The 22,826-nt window shown below is 33.3% G+C and overlaps 1 protein-coding gene across 1 annotated transcript in view; it reads right to left on the reverse strand.

Moving 5' to 3' along the window:
- Positions 1-22,826, reverse strand: part of LOC145260337 (uncharacterized) — a 51,409-nt gene that overhangs the window by 5,401 nt on the left and 23,182 nt on the right. Inside the window, exons 7-11 of the mRNA XM_080118254.1 lie at positions 18,110-18,168; positions 12,189-12,314; positions 4,543-4,804; positions 2,798-2,924; positions 348-449 (exon numbers count right to left, since the gene is read on the reverse strand). Coding sequence (XP_079974380.1) covers positions 348-449; positions 2,798-2,924; positions 4,543-4,804; positions 12,189-12,314; positions 18,110-18,168 — 676 coding nt within the window. The remainder of the gene's footprint in view (positions 1-347; positions 450-2,797; positions 2,925-4,542; positions 4,805-12,188; positions 12,315-18,109; positions 18,169-22,826) is intronic.

The following is a 22,826-nucleotide window of genomic DNA, read 5'->3' on the forward strand; positions in this document are numbered from 1 at the left end:
AAAAACAAACAAAAAAAAACAACAACAACATGTGACTACTATTATCTACGTTTTTTTTTTCTGAAAAATACATCTTCACCTTAAATGTGTCTATTTCAAAATCCACTATTCTGCAGAAACAATTTTTTTTTAATTAAAATTGAAGATAACAGCAAGGAAACATTTTACTTGCTAAAAGCCGATTAATAAAACAGAACAACACAAAGCATATATATTTTGTCATTAATCTGTGATGGTCAGTGAATCTGAGATTAAAAGCAATCAAAAGATGACCTTTAAATTGGGGGCGCATACCAATGGTACTGAATTATGTTTGCAAAAATAAAATGAATAAAAAATGTACAAACTCAATAAATGTTCGTCTGTTCATCTGACTAAACATCATAAATCCGTTCATCCATGAGATTCGTCTACGATCAACTTTTACGCGATCTTTCAGCTCCACATCCCTGATATCAAGAAATTAATAAAAAAAAAATTTCCTTTTTAAACAAATGGATGAAATTTTGAAACAAATGGATGAAATTCATAAAAAAATGGATGAAATTTTCAAATACAAAAAAAAAAAAATGTAAGCATGGATTTATTCAAGATACAAACTATCAAAATTCACGTTGATAGAAAATTACTTAAAATAGAAATACAATTTAAAAAAACACATTTCTTTTAATGTGGAGAAGTAGGCACTGATGGCAGCTAAACATGGCAAAAAACAACTAAAAAAATAGGAATGTATTAACCTGTGAATGTTAGATGAAATAGTTGTTGATGTTTTCTGTGAAAAGGATATATTCATTCAAATTAGCTAAGTGGGCTTAGATACATTACAGAACAAGTGTTTGTGGTCGGAGCTGGTATATCCTTAACGTGAGGCTTACAGTATATTTTTCAGCGTCATCGTTGTGGCATTCACCCTAGGTCAGTTTCCAATAAGTTCATCAAGCAAAAACACTTTCGTTTAAGAACAATCGTCTTTTTTTGGGTAAATGTAGTGACAAACCAAACAAAAGGCAATTATTGCATTCAATCAAATATTTTACAATTCCAAATACAACAAAGAGACACTTAGTCGGTTTCTTGTTTAAATTCCAAAAAACAGTTGTTCTGGAAGGTGTTTTCCTTGTTTAAAAAAATCCATTTAACAGAGATGATGTACTCCCCCCCCCCTTTTTTTTTAATCAAAATTAGCTTCCTCCAATTTTGAGAGTTCCTTCTGTTAAAAGTTCTTTTGTGAGAATCTATATAGAACCTTTCTCCTTAAAGCGTGCAAAAAGCAACATAAATTATAATAAACTCAATTATGCATATTGCCAAACATGTTATTCAAAATATTTCCAACACTGAACCCCCCCCCTCTCATTTTCTAATATGGAGGTATAGGGCATCCCCCCCCCACCAAATTTCCAAACCTACTCTTACACCCCACCTTGAACCGTTTGAAGTATGGTAAAATTGTCATTTAGAGGAGGGAGATGAAAGTTAGACAAGCCGAGACTGAAAGAAGACAGTAAAAAAGAAATAAAAATAAATGAAGAGAAAGGTAGAACGAAATAAAATCAAGGCAAAGCAGGAAAAAAAAAAAAAAAAAAAGATTTAAGTAGAATCCCACTTCACAAGTTTTGATTTCAATTCATGTGTTCTATGATAACCACTTCCGGTTATTTTGAAAATATGACTTTCGCCCTCCTCTCCCTTCTACCATTTACAAAACCACATCTACCTTCTCAATGGTATAGATAAAAAAAAAAATATGTAACTTGCTTCAGACAAGACATGAAACCGCTAAAAAAGAAAGATGGATAAGTTGCATAGTAATAAAAAAGATGAAAGTAAAATCATTTCAAAATAAACTCTTTTAACTGACATTAATAAATTGAGAGGTAAAACAATTGAACCTAAAACTGAAACATTAGCATGGCAGTGACGTACTCGGTCATCTATGCCAAAAATACCTCAAGGGACACACATCCATGAACAACTGATTGAGTGGTCGACCAGAAACTAGAATTTTTATCATGCCATTATCACCAGAAGAAAAATATTGTTTCTTGTTTTATACTTCCAAAATGGAGATACTACCAAACAAAAAGTAATAGTTTAATCAAAATTTAAAAAAATTCTTTTGCACATCATGTTTTAAATTGTTGATATCAATAGTTTTTTAGATAAAGAGCATAACATGCGCAGAAGCAGATGAAATATTAGAATAAGTAACCTTGGTTGTCTGTGTGGGGCGTGGGGAGGGGCGCAATCTCTACCAAACTACTGTCAATTTTTTGTCTACAGACTTGAAACTTGATATATAAAGGATTTGGACCTGTGAAACAAATTTAATTTGTTTTTTGATCAGTAAAAATAACTAAGGGGTCAAAATTGAAAAAAAAAAAAAAAAATGAAACTTGGCCTAAATCGACTAAATATGCTACTTCTTTGCATGTGCAAATATACATCTTTGTATATACCTTTAATGATAATGTTCAGTTTTTATATGCATATATGAACTTAGATCAGATGATACTGAATAATGCTGAAGAGCTATATGTTTTGGTTTTGACTCTAGCTGATGGCACCGAACTCAAATTTTTGTTTGTATTTTTTTTTTCTTTGCTTTTGAAATCACTACTAACTATTGCTTATAATATAATAACCAATAGAAACTTAGTTTCTATGATAATAAATACAAAATCTGCATAAACCAAAATATCATATTTAACAGTGTTTTACAACCGGGCAACTCTGGGTAGCTTGCTAGTATATAGATAATAATAAAAAGATTTAAAAAAAAAAAAATACAAACCTCTGCAGAAGTGTTTCCCTTTTTTTACCAATTTGATCACAATTGTCTTCTTTCAAAGTTGTCATGTCTAAGTTGTATCTCCTTGTGTTCGGTAGTTCAAAATAGTTCTTGCAATATTCCAATCTACCTGAAATATACAAAGGTGAAAAATTAAATGTTGTACAAATATTTCTGAGTTATTAAATCGCAGAAATAAAAATTTGAAAAACTTGCCTGTGTTTGTTAAGATATAAGTCGACAAATCGATTTTTTTAACTATATCATTTCAAGCAAAAACAACAGTACTTACTTGTCATGTTGAAAATTATATATTATATATATATATATATATATATATATATAAATATATCTAAAAATTACAAAAATTCATTGCGTAAAACAACTGCTGTTGTATTTTTAGTAAAATAAAAAAGTCCATTGCTAGGGTCTTAAAAAAAAAGCCGCCATTAAATTGCCGAAAAGGGTGATACGTATGTTCCCCGTATTCGCAATCTTCAAGGTGTTCACATGTAAGGAAAATGCAATTTCTCACAATTTTCCATAAAAATTACTTCTGACTATAAATAATTCTCTACTCGAACTTTTGTAATTTTTAGATATATTATTTTCGACATGATAAGCACTGTTGTTTTTGCTTAAGATGACACATTTAAAAAGAAAATCGATTTTTCGACTCTTTCTTCACAAGTACCAAACTTGCATCCATAGAGGTTTTGTCTTTTAATGCGATACCTCATTGAATGTTTGTAAAAAGTAATGAACAAGATTGTTTCTTAATGTATGTGATAGATTGAGGGACACAGCAGAAGAGAATGTTGTGGCAGTGACATATCGACAAGAAACGAGAACATAAAGCGACTTCTTTTTGAATAAAGAAAAGTCTTTATGATATACGTATCCATGATGAAACAAAAAATATATTCCAACATTCACGTAAATTGATCAAGTAGTTTTATTTTTACATGAGAAAATCATTTATAAGTGATTAATTGGAATTTGTAGGCATTACAGCATAAATTTTGCAAGTTTTTGAATTATTGAGTTATTTTCCTTTGTTTTTTATTTTTTAGATTGTTCTCAAAATGATAGACAAGACAGCCACTTTTCTGTTGCTCATAAAATTTGATTTTCTTATTTACGCGATTTTTAGAATATGATATTTTTTCGTTTTGTCATGAGTACACACATCATGCAAATTTTCATATCACAAGCGCGAAGCGTATTTTTCCGGCATTTCAAAATAGCACTGAAGACAGACAACATGCAGATTCTTTACTGTTTTTTTCTTCCAATTTAACATCATGACTAGGACCAAAAAAAAAAAAATTATAAAATTCTGAGGATTTTGCGTTATAATTTGGCATATAAACATTTTATTTTAAAATTTAAACAACGCTTCTCTCACGGGAAATATGACTTTTTTTTTTTGTTTTTTAATAAAGGGAAAATTCTAAACAAGAATCACTGATTCTTGTTTAGAACGCAATTTAATTACATTTGGTCGTGTACAGTTTTTATATAACACATGAGGTGAAGCAGGTACCTTCTACAGTTTGACATACATGCCATAAACTTTTGACTCGTTCTTGTAGAATTATTGCCTTAACCTTCTGTTAATACACGTTAAAGCCTGTACCAAGGCTCACTGATTGGGAATGACATTTTTTATGTATAAAAAAGTGTTTTTAATTTTTTTTATTTTTTATTTTGTCTATTTTTAATCTAGAGTCAAATCATCCGTTTACCTTTCTTGCTAACAACTCTCCTCCGGGGCCGTTTCGAATAAGGTTTCCTGGGGGATAAATTTTCATCTATAATGCTCATCTCAGGTACTAGTTGAGATCCGTTGCTTTTAAGTTCCTGGGATGCTGGTATGTTGGAATGAAAATTTGTGAAGTCAACAGGAGTAAATTGATCCGAAAAAGCACACTCGAATTCGTCATCAGCTTTTATATTCATTTCGTATTTGTTTTTCTTTATACACGTATTTCTAGGACTATCAGTCACCTGAAAAAATAAATAAAAATAAGTTAAAAAATATAAATTTGCGTAATAATCAACAATTTACAGCTGATTATGATCATCAAACTATTGAGGATGTTGGGAAGTTTTGTAACTCCGTGATACTACTGGAGCACAGGTTGGAGCAGGTGCTAGTGCGATTGAAAGTTTAGAGTGAATGAAGTTCAGAAAACTTTTGGCAATCAAGGGAAGAATCTATCAGGTATGTTTCACTGTATGATGGTGTTTGGAAGTGAAACCTAGCCAGTCAGGCTTGAGGATATGTGTTGCATGGAGAGAAATGATATGAGAATCATAATGTGTAATGTGAGTGTTAAAGACAGGCTTGAACCTGCTGACATCGGAGGAAGATTAAATCTGGACAATATCAGGAGTGTGCAGAATGGCCATGTTGAAAGATGAAAGAATGAATGAGAGTTCTTGGATTAGTAGATGTACAACAGTTGAGGTAGCAAGGTCAGTTCATAGCAGAAGGCAAAGGAAAACATTTGAGGAAGTGATAAGAATTGACTTGAAAGAAAGAGGGATAAATAAAGACCTGGTCAGAGATAGATTAGTTTGGAAATCAATTTCTAAAAGTAATCCAATACATGCCAACATATGAATTTATCTTGGTTGACCAAAGTATCATCAGTTTATCAGGCTTGTGTATTTAAGATGTGAAGCTGTATGGACGTGAAAACTGGTCAATGGGGGTTGAGGACATGTGTTGCATGGAGAGAAACAATGAGAATAATATAGTGGATGTTTAATATGGGTTTAAACATTATTATTATGAAGGATAATGTTTGATCTGACCGGAATATTATGCAACACCCTTCATATTCCTCAAATATCGCACCAACAGATTACCATGTCTTGAGAAGTTTGTAAAATCATTTGAATGCAGCAAGACTTTTTCAATAAGAATGAAAAATGAGTTCCAATATGGCAAAAATATTGAGGTTGTTGAGAAGTTTTGTTGACTAGGTGATATCATTGTAGCAGAGAGTGGAGCAGGTGTTGATGTGATTGAAAGTGGATGGAGTAAGTCTAGAGAACTTCATCCGTTATCAATTAGCGTTGATCAAGGAAATCATCCATGCCCAGCAATGTCAGGACTTGGGAGCGCAGTCATTCATGGGACAAAATAATGATTACATATATCGTTATAGATGACTGGATAAAGAGATTTAAAAGTTGACAGATGAAATTCTGAAAGTGATCGAGAGAATAATTGCGCAGCAAATAGAAGATAAATGAAATCAGTTGGAATCTCGTCGCCTCTGTTCAGTCTCGAGAAATAATAATCTCTTGTGAGGGTGGTTGCTCATGTAATTGTGAAGCAAGGGCTGTGTAATCTCCAACTGCATTTCTCCTGAATCACTGCTTGATTCCAGCGGCAAGTAGAACTCCAGAACAACTAGAAACAATATTGAGATAATCGGAGAGCACATACAGCACGTGGTATTTCCAAATGGTCACCTATTTTAATAGTGGCCAGATTCAATGTAAGTTAATTTCAGAGATTTAATGGGAATCGGTGTGTCAGCTGTGATTCTGCCGTACGCTTGGATCTATGCCTACGCAAAGTACGACTGCTGCTAAACAAATGCAAGAAGAACCTGTAGTTTGTTTTTATGGATCTGGAGAGAGCTTTTAACAGAGTGGCAAGAAATGATATGCAATGGGCTTTGTGTAAATTAGAGGCAAGTGAGTGTTTGGTGAAAGTTGTTCAAACAATGTAAAGAAATGCTCAAAGTCGTGTTAGAATTAACATCACATTTATTACAAATTATCAAACATGAAAGTCATGTCACAGCACAATACAGAGCAACAATAATTTGGTACTCACTTAGAAGTCGTTAAAGTCCTGCTTTGTCTCATAGTGGGACAATGTTCTCACTGGGGTAAAACCTTACATTTCTTGTCAAGGCCAAAACATATGCCCACGGGGTGTTAACACAGCTTCCCTTCTCGATGCTCAAACTCGTGCTCCGTGCGTGTGTCCAGGGAAGTCACTCCCCGGTGTCTATATAAACCGGTGTTCTTTGCCTAAATTCCCTTACAACAGCTTTAATGTTAAAATGGGAATACAGTAGGGATTTGTAGTGTGTTTGTTGTTTTGATTTGTTTCTTAGAAACATTGTCCAGGGGAATTTGTTTGGGTTGTCAGAAAAAAGTGCTGATTTAGCATTTAACTATGAAACAATAAATTATCTACTTGGAGAAATGCTATAGAAAGTAAACTCTTTGAGCCAAAATTGATGTTCAGTTGTTGTAATGTTGGAAAGTCCTCAAAAAGAAGAGTTATAGTCAGCTAACGTACTTCCTAAGTTTCTGTCGAGCGGTGATAAGTAAAATCAGTTCCTTAACTTTTATTGGTCTTTAATATTTCTATTGTGAAGCAATTTATTTTGATTTAATTCTATTGTGAAGTGATTTATATAAGCAAAGGACACTATCGAAAAGTATACAATAAAAATTAATAAGATCATACAGATAAAAATAACACAATTATTCTTTATTAATCAGTTTATTACTTAAAAAAAACTTTAAAAAATGTTTTCAATAAGTCTTTAAAAAAGATAAAAATAATTTCAATAATTCTTAAAATAAGAACGAAAAAAACCTTTCAATGATCACTAAATATCACTAAATAAAAAAAAAAAAAAAGAAAGATTGGAAAAACCCAATAAAAACAAAGTACATGCACAGGGGAGATACAGGCATGAAATAAAAACAAATGAAGGAACTGACTTGCCTTGGTAGCGCTATGTGGAAGGTTAGGAAGTATATAAGCTGACTAAACGAAAGAGACATGTTCCTGTTACTTAGTTTGTGGAAAGGAAGGCGGATGAAATTCAATTTTTTGTACTGCTTGTAAGCATTGGTTAGACAAGAAGTGGAATTACAGCTAAGTTGCGAAACGACAACCAGTTTATTTGCAAAGAAGTGTAAAACAATGGAGACGGATGAGAGCTCGGATGTAAAGAAAGTATATTTAAATGACTATTCAGGTGATATTATTGGAGCACAGGAAGGAACTGGTGCTAGTGTGATTGCAAGATAGAGTAATGTTTTTTTGAGGGAAACTTCTGCCATTATTAAGAGAGTAATAAACACTATTGAGCTAGAGAAGAGTCTGTCAGGCATGTGTACGCAATGTGATCATGTATGGAAGTGAAATCTGGCCAGTTAGAACATGCATTATATGGAGAGATAATATGAGAATGATACGATGAATTTGTAATGCAAGTTGTAAAGACAGGCTTGAATCTCTGGATCTAGTAAATTTAACGACTTCATCACCACCAGAACACAAGATTTTTACGTTACTCGCATAAATACATTTGTTTTGCGTTGGCAAAAGTGTGTTGATTCTGATGGTGCTTATTTCGATCAATAAATTTTTGTTTAGTCGAAATATGTTCATCTGAATTTAAAAGTTAAAAATCGCATTAACTTTCTTGTCAAACTGATAGCTTACTTTGGTGTTCAATTTCTAAAAGTCATCCAATGTATGCCAGCATGTAAAACAGAAAAACCAGAAAATTTTGAATATTTTAAAAGACCGTGTAATGCTGTATAATTGTTTATTAAATGAAAAACTAGCTTTTTTGTTTGTTTGTTTTCTGGGATTTTCAGTGACATCCACCTTTTATTAAAGAAAAAATAAATAAATAAATAAAATAAACATCATTTTGACTTAACTCAAAACACCTCAAGTCATGCCAGGGATTATCATGGCATATAAGAGGAAGAAAAAGAAAAAAAAAAAAAAAAAAAAGAACAAACTGTCCAATTTCTTGAAGATATTTTACTATTTGAAAATTTGAACAAAAAAAAAATTTCAAAATTTATTGAAAACAATTTCACACTCGTCTGGTCTTTTTAACTGTTAAAGATTTTTTTTTTTTTTCATTTAATAAAAAAATGATACAGCATTACTCAAATTTCTAGATTTCAAAATTAACCTTACAAAATCATTTTTTTTTCAAAAGATGTGTCACTATTAAACGAGATGTTTTAATATGACGAGAAAACAGTCCATTGCTTTTTATATTTTCAAATTTTTTATATCTTCATTATTTTTGTTTGATATCATATTTAAACATAGAGAAAATATCACCATAAACGAACTATACGGATGAAGAAAGGCAGTGAGCACATAGATGAAAATTACTTTTCACACATAATAATAAACCATTATCGCATAGCAAAGGCATAGCTCTTTGTAAAAAAAGATTGAGCACCGAGTAATATGAAAGCATATATATATATCTATATATATAAAAGCGAAAATGTATGTATGTATGTACGCTTTTCCTCGATGTCCACAAAAGGCTTCTTTCAGACAAGCGCTCGTTCGCTTCACAACTTCTTAAAACTTTTTATATCATCCATAAATTGTAATATCTCACACTAACCACGGAGCTCGCCTGTCTATTTAATTTTATTGACTTTCAAATGTTAATTATTCTACATTTCCCGCATCGGCACGCGTTACATTCGGGTTTTTGGTATAAAAAAAAAGCGAAACTCGACTCTAATCACAGGCCCAGAGCCAGTGAACGTTTGGTCAATGTGGACTTCGTCATATCAGACGGGGGAGCGGGTTTTTAAAAACAAACAAACCGATTTATTGACCTCATTAAAAACTGTCCCGCACAAAATGCTAACTGCTGAATACCTATCACCGTCACGTCAATCAAAAACGCGCACCTGTTTTTTTTTTTCACACTTTACTATTTTCCAACTGTGCGTCGTAAAAGCTTTGGTTTTTTTTCACACACACCTACAAACACCTGGGAAATGCCGGGTACCCCTCACTAGTATATATATAAAAGCGAAAATGTATGTGTGTGCACTTCTCCTGTATGTCCGCAAAACGCTTTTTCATCGGCCTTCTCGCTCGGCTCGCTCCTTCTTAAAACTTTTTATATCACATCTAAATCATAATAACTACGACTTAAGAACGGGGGTCGCGACTATCTTTAATTTGCCCAATTTTTACCAGTTATTTTCAATCGCTGCGTCTTCGAAAAGCGAATGATGGGGTGGGGGAAACAGTAACTGGCTTGCAGTGCAAAACCATGTCAAACATCACGCAACTTAACTTCCTCGCACCTGTATATTTCACTTTATAAACCTTAACTTAACATGCTTATCAATTCTTCTCCCCTCGTGGCCGAGATGGTTAGGTGTCTGGCTTTTTTTCCCTTTCGTTTCCACCTTCGCGGCAAGGTTTCAGGGTTCAATCCTACCTTCCTACTAAAACTTTTTTTTTCTTTTACACCTCCAAACACCCGGCCAACGTTCTTTTTTTTTTTAACACACACACCTCCAAACACCCGGCCAACATTTTTTTTTTTTTAACACACACACACCTCCGAACACCTGGGCAATGCCGGGTATCCCCCGCTAGTATATATATAAAGCATTATAATTACCCTCTCTTTACTAATGAGGAGTAAGAAGTCCTGCCTGTTGACTAAACGGCCATGCAGGTGACTATATGTCACCATCAATGAAAATAACAGGAGAAAAAAAAAAGTCAGAAAAATTATAAACATTTATCCCAAATTTTCAGATGACATCAGCAAATTTATTTTAAAAAAAGCATTTACAGGATGACACACATTAAAGTAGCCCGATATCTCTTATCTTTCTCTTAATGACCAACTGACACCACAAAACAAAATGCAATTTGTTTTCCAACAAGACGGTGCTACATGCCACACATCTCACAGATCACGGACACGAGTTCATGACGTTTACGGAAGAGAGCACAATAATCGAACATAAATTTACACATGGAATTCTTTTGGTTATATTTGATTCGGCGAAGAATTAATTCTGTTCATTTGTTTTCTCTCTCGGAGACCGGTGCGTGTTGAAACAACACCTTCTCATAAGTACAACACGTTGACTGCCAACCCGGGCAGCTTCGGCCGGGCGCTAGCCCGGGCCAGGGGGGAATAGGAGGAGGCTCCCAAACGACAACTGCCGCTACCAGTCATGTCAACCAAATCCACCAGCGGCGAAGGATTCCAGCAGCAACAGTAGCAGCTTCAACTCCAGTACCAGTGACAGCAGTAATTCAATGAGCCCTTTTCAGGACTAGGTTCCTACGAAAGAACTTCCCCTTTGTTTTACTGTCTGTCACCTCCTGCAACTTCCAGCGATCCTGCAGCCTTCAGCTTCCTGCACCTCCTGCCTGCAGCACTCAGCCTCCTGCATCTCCTGCCTGCAGCACTCAGCTTTCCTCCAGTACAGCTCTGTTCTGCCTTGCAGTCTACTGCCTCCCTGTTCCAGTCCTGGACGCCATTCCTAGACCGCTCCAGTGCCTAGGCCTCCCTAGTTCCTGACGTCCAGCCGATAAATCCAGACCAGGACGAGGACCGTAGACCACCCTAACGTCTAGGTTCTCGTTCCTGATTCCTGATCCGGACGACCCGTATGGTCAGCTGACTACTCCTGACCTGAACCAACATCTCCGGACCACTCCAACGTCCAGCAAGACCAGTTCCTGAGAACAACTATATTTAGTTATTGACGAATAAAAAGGCGATCTTCCGTCCTTTAAATGAACATCCTGTGTCTGTCATTCTTCTTTGCCTATTCACTGTTTTTCTACCTGTGTCTACTTTGTTAGTTGTTGGGTCGATTGTCTCCGGACGAAAGGCCCTGCAACACATGTAAGACCGAAGGCCTTACAATTAGTATAAAAAAGACTGAAATTATTCATCAGCCAAAACCAAACGCTACGCCCTCTTCACAACCAGTGGTATGTGTTGATGGTGATGGTATGCCACTGCGGTTTCAAAGCAGCAAAGCAGAGTTATCTGTTCACCCGAGAAGGCATCTTTGACCGATGCGCATATGCAAGTTCACCATCTGCAAAGGAGTGTGCCGGACGTCTACAGGATTGCAATTATGCATGTGGTGTAACAAAGCTTGGGAGCTGCTGAAGATTGCATACTGAACCCTCATTCATCGTCTTTGATGAGAGAATCCACCATGTATATATATACATATATATATGATTACTTCATTTAATCACATAAATTAATATACGAAGATATAATTTTATGTATAACTTTTGCAGTATTTATTTCAACAGTGCTCAATACATAGGCAGAGCTAGATAGTAAGTTATGAAAATATATATTTTCATAACTTTCGGAAATTTGGCTTTTCTCGATAAAAAAAAGTAGAATTTGTCTAAAAAGCAAACAATGCACACCAGAGTGTACCTGGGAGTAACAGCAACTATGGGGTGATTATAAAGTTCCCACTAGCAGTTTAAGGTTGTTTTACTATTAATGTGGAACAATGTTATATAAATTTTTAAAACAAAGAATAAATTTGATCAATGACAGTTTACCTGTTGGAACATGGGATCATTGTTCAAAAGAGCGGATTGATTTGATTGGTTGTTGATTGGAACAAAGTCGTTCAGTCCAGAAGACGAATCCTCTGTAAAATGACTGCCATTAAGAAAATTGCTTTCCTAAAAAAACAAAAACAAAAGAAAAGGTAAACAATTGTTGAAGTATTTTATACTTAGAAAAAAAATTCATGTTTTTTAACATTAAAATATTTACTCTGCTGCAAAAATGACAAAAAAACGATTTTTTGCCAATGTTCGTATAATATAATTTCTAAATCAGTAAAGTAAAAAAATAAATAACATATCAATTGGTATGGAAAGAAAGAAAAATAAAACAAACAAAAGTAATGGTCTCATTATAAAATGATGGATTTCTTTCTGAATGCTGTGCCTCTAAACATTTGAAATGGTTTCTCCCAACAGATTTTTATGCTGTAATTTTCGTATTAAACGATGGAAATATATATATATATATATATATAAATATATATATATATATATATATATATATATATGGAGCAACATATTACTGCAAAAACAAGTAAAGAGTGTGTGTGTGTGTGTGTATATATATATATATATATATATATATATATATTGCAGTAATATGTTGCTCCACAGTCATGAGCATGTTTCGGTCAGCTAGTTACCAATAACTAGAGACCTCTTATACGAAAGCAAAGATTGCAATGAAAATATTAGGTCTTCCTAGTCACATGGAGTTAATATGGATATTACCCCCTTGTGACAATGAAGACTTAATATTTTCATTGCAAACATTTTTTTTGGATAAGCTGTATCGCCTGAAGAGGTCTCTAGTTAGCTGCCCGAAACATGCTCATGACTGTGTAGCAACATATTACTGCTTATGTAAAAACAAATAAAAAGTATGCCTTCGGTAATGAATCCTCTTGTATCAACCTTGTTAAACTTTATTAGTTACTTAACCTTTGGAAAACAATAACCTATATATATATATATATATATATATATATATATATATATATATATATATATATATATAATCTTTTTTACACTCATGAGCAAAAAAATAAAATGGGCCAAGAGTGAAAGAAGAAATCGATTTTTCAATATTTTTCCATGAATTTTTGTTAATTTTAACTGAAAATTTCTATTTTGCAGATTATTAAGTAGAAAAATTAATCCTAAATATGGTAGGACCGCATCTTGGCGAGGATATAAAAAACGAATTGCAGGATTAAGGCAGCAAGCAAGAAAAAGTGAAAACATCTCTTTCTGTAGTGAAGCGAATTGGTCAAAGGTTCGAAGTTGAATGCTTGGTAAAAGGGAAATCTGGATCTGGTCGCCCTAGAGCATTCACTTTGAAGGACGACCACAGGCTTAAATTAACTTTGAAGGATTGAAAGAAAACTTATGTTGACCGTAGCAAAGAATTCAAAACAAGGGCTAGAAATTCTCTTTCTAGATATACAATATCTAGACGAATGAAAGAAATGGGATTTTCTTCTAAAAGGTGTGCAAAGAAGCCATTTTTATCTAAGAAAAACATCAATGATAGAAAGAGATTTTTCTCGTATTATGGCAAAAAAGATACAGACTGGTTCAGGAATGTTTTCTGGTCAGATGAATCAAGATTTTGTTGTTATTGATGCTCCCGATGTTCCTAAATAGTGCAACTGAAGAACTGGAGAAAGATTTTCACCAAGTTGTATAAAAACAATAGTTAAACATGGGAATGGAGAAATAATGGTATGGGGAACTTTTACTGCAGCAGGATTATATATTAGAAACAGGACTGTTACCAAGTATCCAGAAACTGGGAATATCTCAGAACATTATTTTTCAATATGATAATGCCCCTGCACACACTGCTCAAGTCACAAAAAAATGGTTTTCTGATAATTAATGTGATATTTTGGCCAGGTCAAAGGCCCCGATTTAAACTCAATCGAGAATATTTGGTCCATAATATCTCGTGCATTGGATGGAAGAATTTTTTTGAACAATGACAAACTGTGGGAAGCTGTGCAAAGCGAATGGAATAGCATCTCCTCTTCACAGTGTTCCACTTTGGTTGAGAGCATGTCTAAAAGGATTGATCTTTTAAAGAAATCCAAAGGGAATGCGATTCCATCCTAAGCATTTATTAAAGTAAATGTCTTGTTCTGTGTTATTAGTCTCGTTTAAGTTTCTTTGTTCAATTGTTCTTTGTTCAATATAGCTTTTAGTGCAATAAAATGTATAACATTTGTTTGGCCCATTTTTTTTTTTTTTTGCTCATGGGTGTATATAAATTTGTATTCCTGTCTATTTGTTTGTTCACAATTTGATTAATATATACAAAAGGTCTATTACTTTTCTATTTCATTTATTTCTATATATAGTATGGTTCTTGTAAAATATACGACTAAGAGGTAACCTCATTTGCATATTACATTAAGGAAAATCGATTTAATTAAATAGCTGTATGTTAGTTTAAGTTTCTAACGAGAGAGTTATTTTAAGTGTTCTATTTAAGATTGTTATTTCATCAACTTTTTAATTTAATTTATTTAGAATTATTATGTCCGACATCAATTTTTTTTTTAGAAACGGGTAAAATTATTTCCCCTGACGAGTTTTTTTTTTTATATGTTCTGAAGTTCGAAAGATAAAAAAAAAAAGAAACTCTTCTCCACATAAAATAATTTGGTAATTGCAATAAGTTTCTAGCATAAAAAAATAATTTTGTGTAGACAGAAAGACGTTTTGTTTTATTTTTAAATATTAATAAATAAATAAATAAAACACTTACAAATAAGTGAAAAGATCTCATTTGTTTGTTTTTATTAAAACGACTATACAGAATAGTGCCTCAATGTATTTGTTCCAATTCATGTTGTCTGTGAATGTTAACCATAGGAGCTTGAGGGAAATACTCGAGCAGTATATCATTAGCTATGGCAATCAGTGGTTGAGAAGGTTTCTGGTAATTATTAAAGGAAATAAGCTTAGTCTTTTTATAATAGTCCTAAAAGATAGTAGTTACAAGAACATAAAATCATATTGAACCTACATTATACACAAATAGACCCAAAAACAAACGTAAAAGAAAAATCATTTGGTTTACACCTTTTAATTCATGAAACTTCTTAGAATTTCTAAATATTTAATAAGATATAAATATAAATATCATATAAATATGAATATCATATAACTATTTAATAAGATATAAATATGAATATTATATAAATATTTAATAAGATATAAATATAAATATTTAATAAGATATATAAGATATAATAAATATTGATCCAACAAGTCATAGGTGGCTAAGTATACTTTATAATTTTTTCCTGAAGATATTTTAAAATAATGCGGTTAAGAAGGATCCAATAGAGTGTAAGGATCTCAACAAATAAGGGAAACAGTAGGATCAGCTTTTCGTCAACATCCATTTTCTTAAAATAAAACTTTCCGTGTATTAACAATCGATCTTCTAATGAAAACAACTTTGTTTTGTTTTTTTTTATTTAAAAATTAAAATTCCTACCAAAAAATAACATAATTATTAAAATATAAAATAATTATCCGTCATTTATTTCTTAAGTTTTGTTTAAATAGATTTATTAAAAAGTTTAATTTAAATAGTTTTATTAAAAAGTTTAATTTAAATAGTTTTATTAAAAATGTTGTTTAAATAGTTTTTATTAAAAAGCTTCATTTAAATAGTTTTATTAAAGATTAGCTTTATTAAAAAGTTTTGTTTAAATAGTTTTATTAAAAATTTTGTTTAGTTTTATCAAAAACATTTTTTTAAATATTTTTATTAAAAACTTTTTAAATAGTTTTATTAAAAAGTTTTTTATAAATAACAAAAAAAAAAAATACTCTCATTAAAAAATAAATCTTGCTGGTTAAAAACTGAACTTTGTTTTTATGTTTATTTACAGAATGTCATATGTGTGTGGAGGTCAAGATCAACTGCTGTCAACTGAAAGCTGTTCCTTTTATTTCCCCCCATCTGCAGCTGTCCTTAAACCCTAATTGATCCGTTCAGAATGATGAGGAAAAATTATTTTGTTTTCAGATGAATTAATTCCAACACATTAAAAGGAAGGTGGGCTCCCTCTACCATTCTAGAAAGTTATTCACACTAGAGAGTATCTAATATATTTACAAAGTCACAATTCACTAATACATGGAGTATTGTTGCCACATTCGGTCTGGTGCCTGTACCACTAGTCTCTCACTCTTAAACAAGGTCCAAAAAGTTTTAGGCCAAGCTCCAACCTCTGTCCCATTGTTTCATCCTTATGCCTGTTTTACAAGTACTTTAACGGAACAAATACATTGAGGACATCACCAAAGTTGCTGCAAATTACTCATACCAGAGAGCATTCTATATCTTTACGAAACCACAATTAGCCCATGCATGAAGTATTGTTGCTACATCTAGACTGGTGCATCTATCACTAGTCTCATACTCTTAGACAGGATCTGAAATAGTTTCAAATCTAATAGGTCTTGGACCGTCCACCAAGCTCCAATTAATGTTCATGTAACACTGATATAAACTGATGATGATGATTCGTAATTAATTTCTTTTTCTTTCCAGGTTTCCAACATACTGGCTATCATTTCTTGTATGAAAAATCACAGATATCTAATATGAATTCCACCAGAAAGAATTTACAGTGACATTTTAGAATTTCAACCATTCTTTTTTTTCCGCTGTCTCCGTTCAGTCTCGAAAGACAAAGGATATCCTCTGTGAGGGCATCTGCACATGAAATTGTGAGGCAAGAGTTGCATAATCCTCAACACCTCTCCTGAATCGGCATTGTTTGAGTCCACTGGCAAGGTGAAGTCCAGGACAACTGGAAACAATGCCGAGATAAGAGGAGAGATTCTTTTTTAATAACAAGATTATTTAGCTGTTGTCTTGTTAGAAGTTTTTACGCATTTACTTTCCATTGGACAAAAGTTCACATCCGTTTTTCTCAAGCAAGCACAACACAAGATGTATTCACTCCAAAAACGTTACGAATACTATAAAAACCAAAACAGTGTTTTCTTCCTCTCTTTCTGAAACAAAATATGACGACTAAATTTCTAAACAACTCTTCTTGCATCAAGAACTCTCAATCTTTGCCAACTTTTCATTTTTTTTTTGTCTTAACAAATTGTCAATAAAAATTATTTTACCTGGACAGAGTTTGTCATTCTTTTATTTGATAATGTCACATCTTCACCAGTCTGCCAAAATATAAACTCCTTCTGAAGGAGAAGATAAAGCCTGGGAAAATGGACTGAAGAAAATCATACCTCAGTTTGACAGCAACAAAATCAATGTCATATCAATTATTAAGGACATATCTCCAACCGTTACAAATCTACCCAAAGTGGGAAGTGAAAAAAATAGTAAATCTAATACATAAAAGGCAAAATGTGTGCCAAAAACTTTTGATACACACAACGAACACTGACAAAATTGGTATTGTTAATAAGATTGCACAACAAATATGCAATAATCGGCCAAAAAGATTAATTCTGTGCTGGTCAACTGGGCCGTTTTTTTTTTTTTTTTGCAATGAGGGGGTCAGTTTTTGCGTCAACATTTTTGTAAGTCATTCATGTCTAGCAATCTCAGCGTACGTTTAAACAACGTTATTTTGAAGGCGTGTGACATCATAAAGTCGCCGTGGGCAAGACAACTAATGTGTTTGCTTTTTCCCCCTCTTTTTCCTCTTTCATGTTACAGGTTCGAGCCGGCTACTGCAGTTAATTTTTTTTTTTTTTTTTTGCACTCGCATGGGTGTTCATGGGTGTTTATTTATTTATTTATTTTTTTTTTTTTTAAGGAGTTGGTTGCTCAATAGCCTTACTGTCCACCTTTCAACAATCGGGCAACACTGGGTATCCATGCTAGTAATAAATAAGAGTCAACTTACACGATTTGTATCGAAGGTCTGCAGACTGCAGGAATTATCAAAGAGTGAATTACATTCCCCTGAAAATAAAATTTAAAACAAAAAGATGAAGAATGATTTAGATTGAATTAGTTGTATCTACAAAGTCTCGTATAGGAGTAAAAAGAAAAAAAAAAAAAAAAAAAAACTTTTTGAAGAAACAGAAAATACTTTTAATGACTTAAAATTTGTAAGTCAAGAATCAAACATGTTTTCTAGATAATTTATTTTTGCAGAAAGTCAACATAACGTTACAATTGCAAAATTAGTTATAGGAGCAAGCACATCATTTGAAAACATCTTCTATCTTCTTTTTCTATTATATAAAGGGCAAATGTTTGTGTGTTTGTATGTTGGCTAAAAACTTTTGTCTTGCGCATCGTACAGACATCAACATGGAATTGGACAAAAAATACGAAAAAAATGGGAAAAACTAGAAATATTTTGTTTGAAGGGGGTGTCAGATAAAAACCTTGCTTTTCATGCAATTTACAAACTGCGCATGTGCAAATTGTCAATACAATCCTTCATCTTAAATAGCTAAATTTGCAACGTTATAGCATCTGTGTTCTGATGGGCCAACTGATTAAAGCATTTAGTTACTAACTTCAGTTATATGTTGTATGAGTTCGTATCCTGTGCATGTCATTTTATTTTGGGGGGGGGGGGTCCCATTTTTTTTATTTCACTGCTTCTCGCCAGTTATTTCATAAGGTTAAAATGAAAACATTGTTAAATGGAGTAATTTTTTTTTTATTAAATTCAAAATTAAAATCATTTTTGAGTTAATTTCAGTAAAACTTTCAGCTGAATCAACCATAATCAAAGAAGACCTTGTTACAAAGTCCTGTATGGTTAGGGTTGATTCCACTGGAAATCTTGAATAAAAATAATTTTCATTTAATAAAAAGATTACAGCATTACTTGGGTTTTATAATGTTTTCATTTTAAAATAACAGTTTTATTGGTTCAATTAATAATTTAATGACCAAACAATAAATTTAACTTTTAAAAATCAATAAAAATACAAAACAAAACTGAAAATAAAAATGATTCCCAGTAAATACTTATTAGTACAACTAATCTAAATCAATAAATGCAAAAGCTTCTTTTTTTTTATCACATTTGTGCTACCATTAAAACAGTCTGCTATTTTTTAAAGCAAAAACATGGTCTTTTAAAATACTCCATAGTAGAAAGTAAAGGCCCAAGCACAACTATTTGTATGCCTAACATGCATAACTATTTTTTAAACAGTTCACAATAAATAATTGTTTGGTGTTATTTATTTGTAATTTTATTGTCCTATTTTCCTAAATACATGCAATGGTTTTCTCCAGTAATTAATGAAAGTTATTTAATAATAAAAATAAGGATAAATTACAACCTTTTTAAAATGGAATGTCCATTAATTTTCAAGGGAGATAACTTTGTAACAGAGAGTGTGTACGCATGCGTGAAAATATCAGCAGGAACTGTAGCAGCAGCCGTTAAAGCACATATGAAAATTAAGAAGTGTGTGCGAGCTTGTGTCAAGAAAAAATACTTCACGTGGTCAAAGTATCCTGTACCTCTATAAGGCCAACAATCATTCGCCCATGTATGGAGTATTGTTTTCATATTTGGGCTGGTGCATCTGCTACTAGTCTCTCGTTCCTAGACAAGGTTCAAAAGAGAGTCGCCAGCCTGATAGGTCCTGAACTGTCATCTAAGCTTCAGCCTCTGTCCCATCGACGAAATGTTGCATCCCTCTGCCTGTTCTACAAATATTTTAATGGTGAATGCTCTGACAAATTGCAAGCACTTGTACCTCCTCGAGATAAATACTGACAAACCCGACAAGCAGCTAAATCCTACCCCTATACAGTAGAGATCCCTAGATGTAAGAGAGCTTTCTACTCCAGTAGTTTCTTCCCCAGAACCCTAGACTCTGGAATTCCATTCCAGGTCCCTGCTTCCCCAACAGTACTGACATGCAGAAGTTCGAGTGTAGCGTGAACCAACAACTTGCTGCTCAACTCCCTACATAGTACCCCTGTAGCTTATGTTCCTGATAGTAGCCCCCTATGTCAAAGTGGCAACGTGCCTTGTTTGGAGTGAAAATGTAATTAAAAAATAAAAGTATTTCTGCCCATGCAGAAATTCTATAGCTAGACCCACTCTCCCCAATGGTTCACTTCATTTTAAGCAGCTACTAGTGCAGTAAGCGTTCCTCGCATTCACTCACCATAAGTCAGATACAAATGGACAGAAATTTTTGAATCATTAATCAACCAAACGTTTGCCCATCACCTCATAAATGCTAAACTTCTTTTTGACCGGCAGTATGGATTTAGGCAAGCCTATTCTACTATTTGCTCCATACATGTGGGAAAAACAAACATACACAAGCAATAGTCCATCGTCTCATAAACGCTAAACTTTTGCCAGACAGTACAGATTTAGGCGAACCCATTTTATTGCAGATAACGATCATCTCCAAACGCAGATGAAGGCTCTTCTCTTGAAAATTAAATCACATGGTATTACTAAACGAATATTTAATACAAGATGTTTCTTAACTAAAAGAAAAATCCAAGTTGTTCTCGATGGTCATATATGCAAACATGATATTAATGCAGGTGTACCCAAGAAGTCGATCCTTAAACCTTTATTATTCCTGATATTCATAAATGACATGCCTGATGAAATTGTGTCTGAGATGGATATTTTTTCTGATGATATCACTTCTATTCTAAACATGTAACTAATATGATAAATTTACAAAATTTTATTTCAAACTAAAGAGCTGGGATACAGTGACCCAGTTTGTGGGTGATTATATATTACTAATATCGCCGCCCCCCCCCCCTCTATTACTCAGGATCTAATGAGAAACCTTGTATCGATCGTTTTGTGCCCAGCCAATACAGCAATATTATCTTTTTTTAAAAATATTCCATTTTGAATCAGAATGTACTAATTGACATTGAATGAATAACTAGGTACATTAAACTAACACGGAAACTAAGCCAGGAATCGAACCTACACTCATATATTCGATAGTCAGCAGTCCTATCACTAGGCTTTAGGATCAACACTTGTAAATCATATTTCCATGTCTTTATATAAACATTGACGGCCACATTAATGTGCTCCATTTTTCTTTTTTCTTTTTTTACATAGGTATAACCACTTATCAAGGCCCAGAGACCACTCGAGGATAAGGATTAAGAGTGTACAGTAGTCAAAAGGACAATATAGTAATCGTTAGTAATGGAAATTCGGTAAATTTGTTAACTTAAGTGGAACGACTCATCAAGAACTTGTTTACGTTGGACTTGAAGACAACCATATTGTAGTCAGCTGAAAAGCAGGAAAACGGAAGACAATTCCACAGGCGTGCAGTTCTAAGAAAGAAGCTTTGTTCATGGAATCTACGTTTAGGTTTAGGCATAGATAAAGAGTGGGGGGAATTATTGATAGTGTTTTCAGCTAGACGAGTGTTTCTTGTGAAAGTTAGGTGAGGGGGGGACCATAGATTGAAGCTCAGTCAAACACTTTCCATGAAAATAACGATACATCAGAGACAAACTCGCAACATCTCTTCTGTGAGATAGAGGTTGCAGGGAAGAGAAAAGGACATCTCCTACGAGGCTACGAAGTCTATTTTGAACTCTATCAAGGCAGGACAAGTCTTTACAAATAAGAGCTTTATATATATATATATATATATATATATATATATATATATATATATATATATATACACACATACAAATTCAAAAAGTTTTATCAAGTTTTCAAATGGAAACTTAAAGCGAGCATATTAATACTAATATTAATACTAATATTAATAGGGCAATTCTAAACAGAATAAAAGCCAAGTACGTCCAAAGATGGAGTACTGCAGCCACATCTGGGAAGGAGCTGCTAAAAACAGCCTATCCTGCCTTGACAGAGTACAAAATAGTCTTCGTGGCTTGGTGGGGGATGCCCTTTTCTCTTCCCTGCAACCTCTTTCCCACAGAAGTGACGTAGCGAGCCTGTCTTTGTTCTATCATTATTTCCATGGCAAGTGCTCGTCTGAGCTCCATTCTCTGGTTCCCCCTCGCTAATCTTTTTCAAAAAACACCCGACTAACTGAAACCACCGTCAATAATTTTCCCCACTCTTTATCTGTGCCTAAATCAAAATGCTGATTCCATGAATAAAGCTTCTTTCTTAGAACTGCACGCCTGTGGAACTCTGTTCCACTTGCCTGTTTCCCTCCCGACTTCAACCTGGATGTCTTCAAGTCGAACACAAACAAATTCCTGATGAACCGTCCCCCTAAGTAATGACACCTTACAAATTCTCCAATACTATTACTACACTATCCCTTTGATTACTGTACACACAATAACCCTTATCCCCGAGTGGCCATTGGGCCTTAATAAGTGGTGAACAAAAAAAAAAAAACTCAATATTCCAATTCCGTGTCAAAAAAAAAAAAAACTCAATATTCCAATTCCGTGTCATGTAAAAAAAAAAAAAAACTCAATATTCCAATTCCGTGTCATTTTGACATCTTAAACTTAGCAACTAGTTTGAATTTGTTCTAAAAATATTTTTGCTTTTAACTTTTAGCATTCATTCTAGTTTCCTCAGCTGATGAGAGCATACAGGATTCTTCTCTATCGTCGGCCAATAACAGCTTTTTCACTTTATATCTTTTCCA

Source organism: Euprymna scolopes, chromosome 36, assembly GCF_053919585.1.
Source record: "Euprymna scolopes isolate OS-2025 chromosome 36, ASM5391958v1, whole genome shotgun sequence".
Lineage (NCBI taxonomy): Eukaryota > Metazoa > Mollusca > Cephalopoda > Sepiida > Sepiolidae > Euprymna > Euprymna scolopes.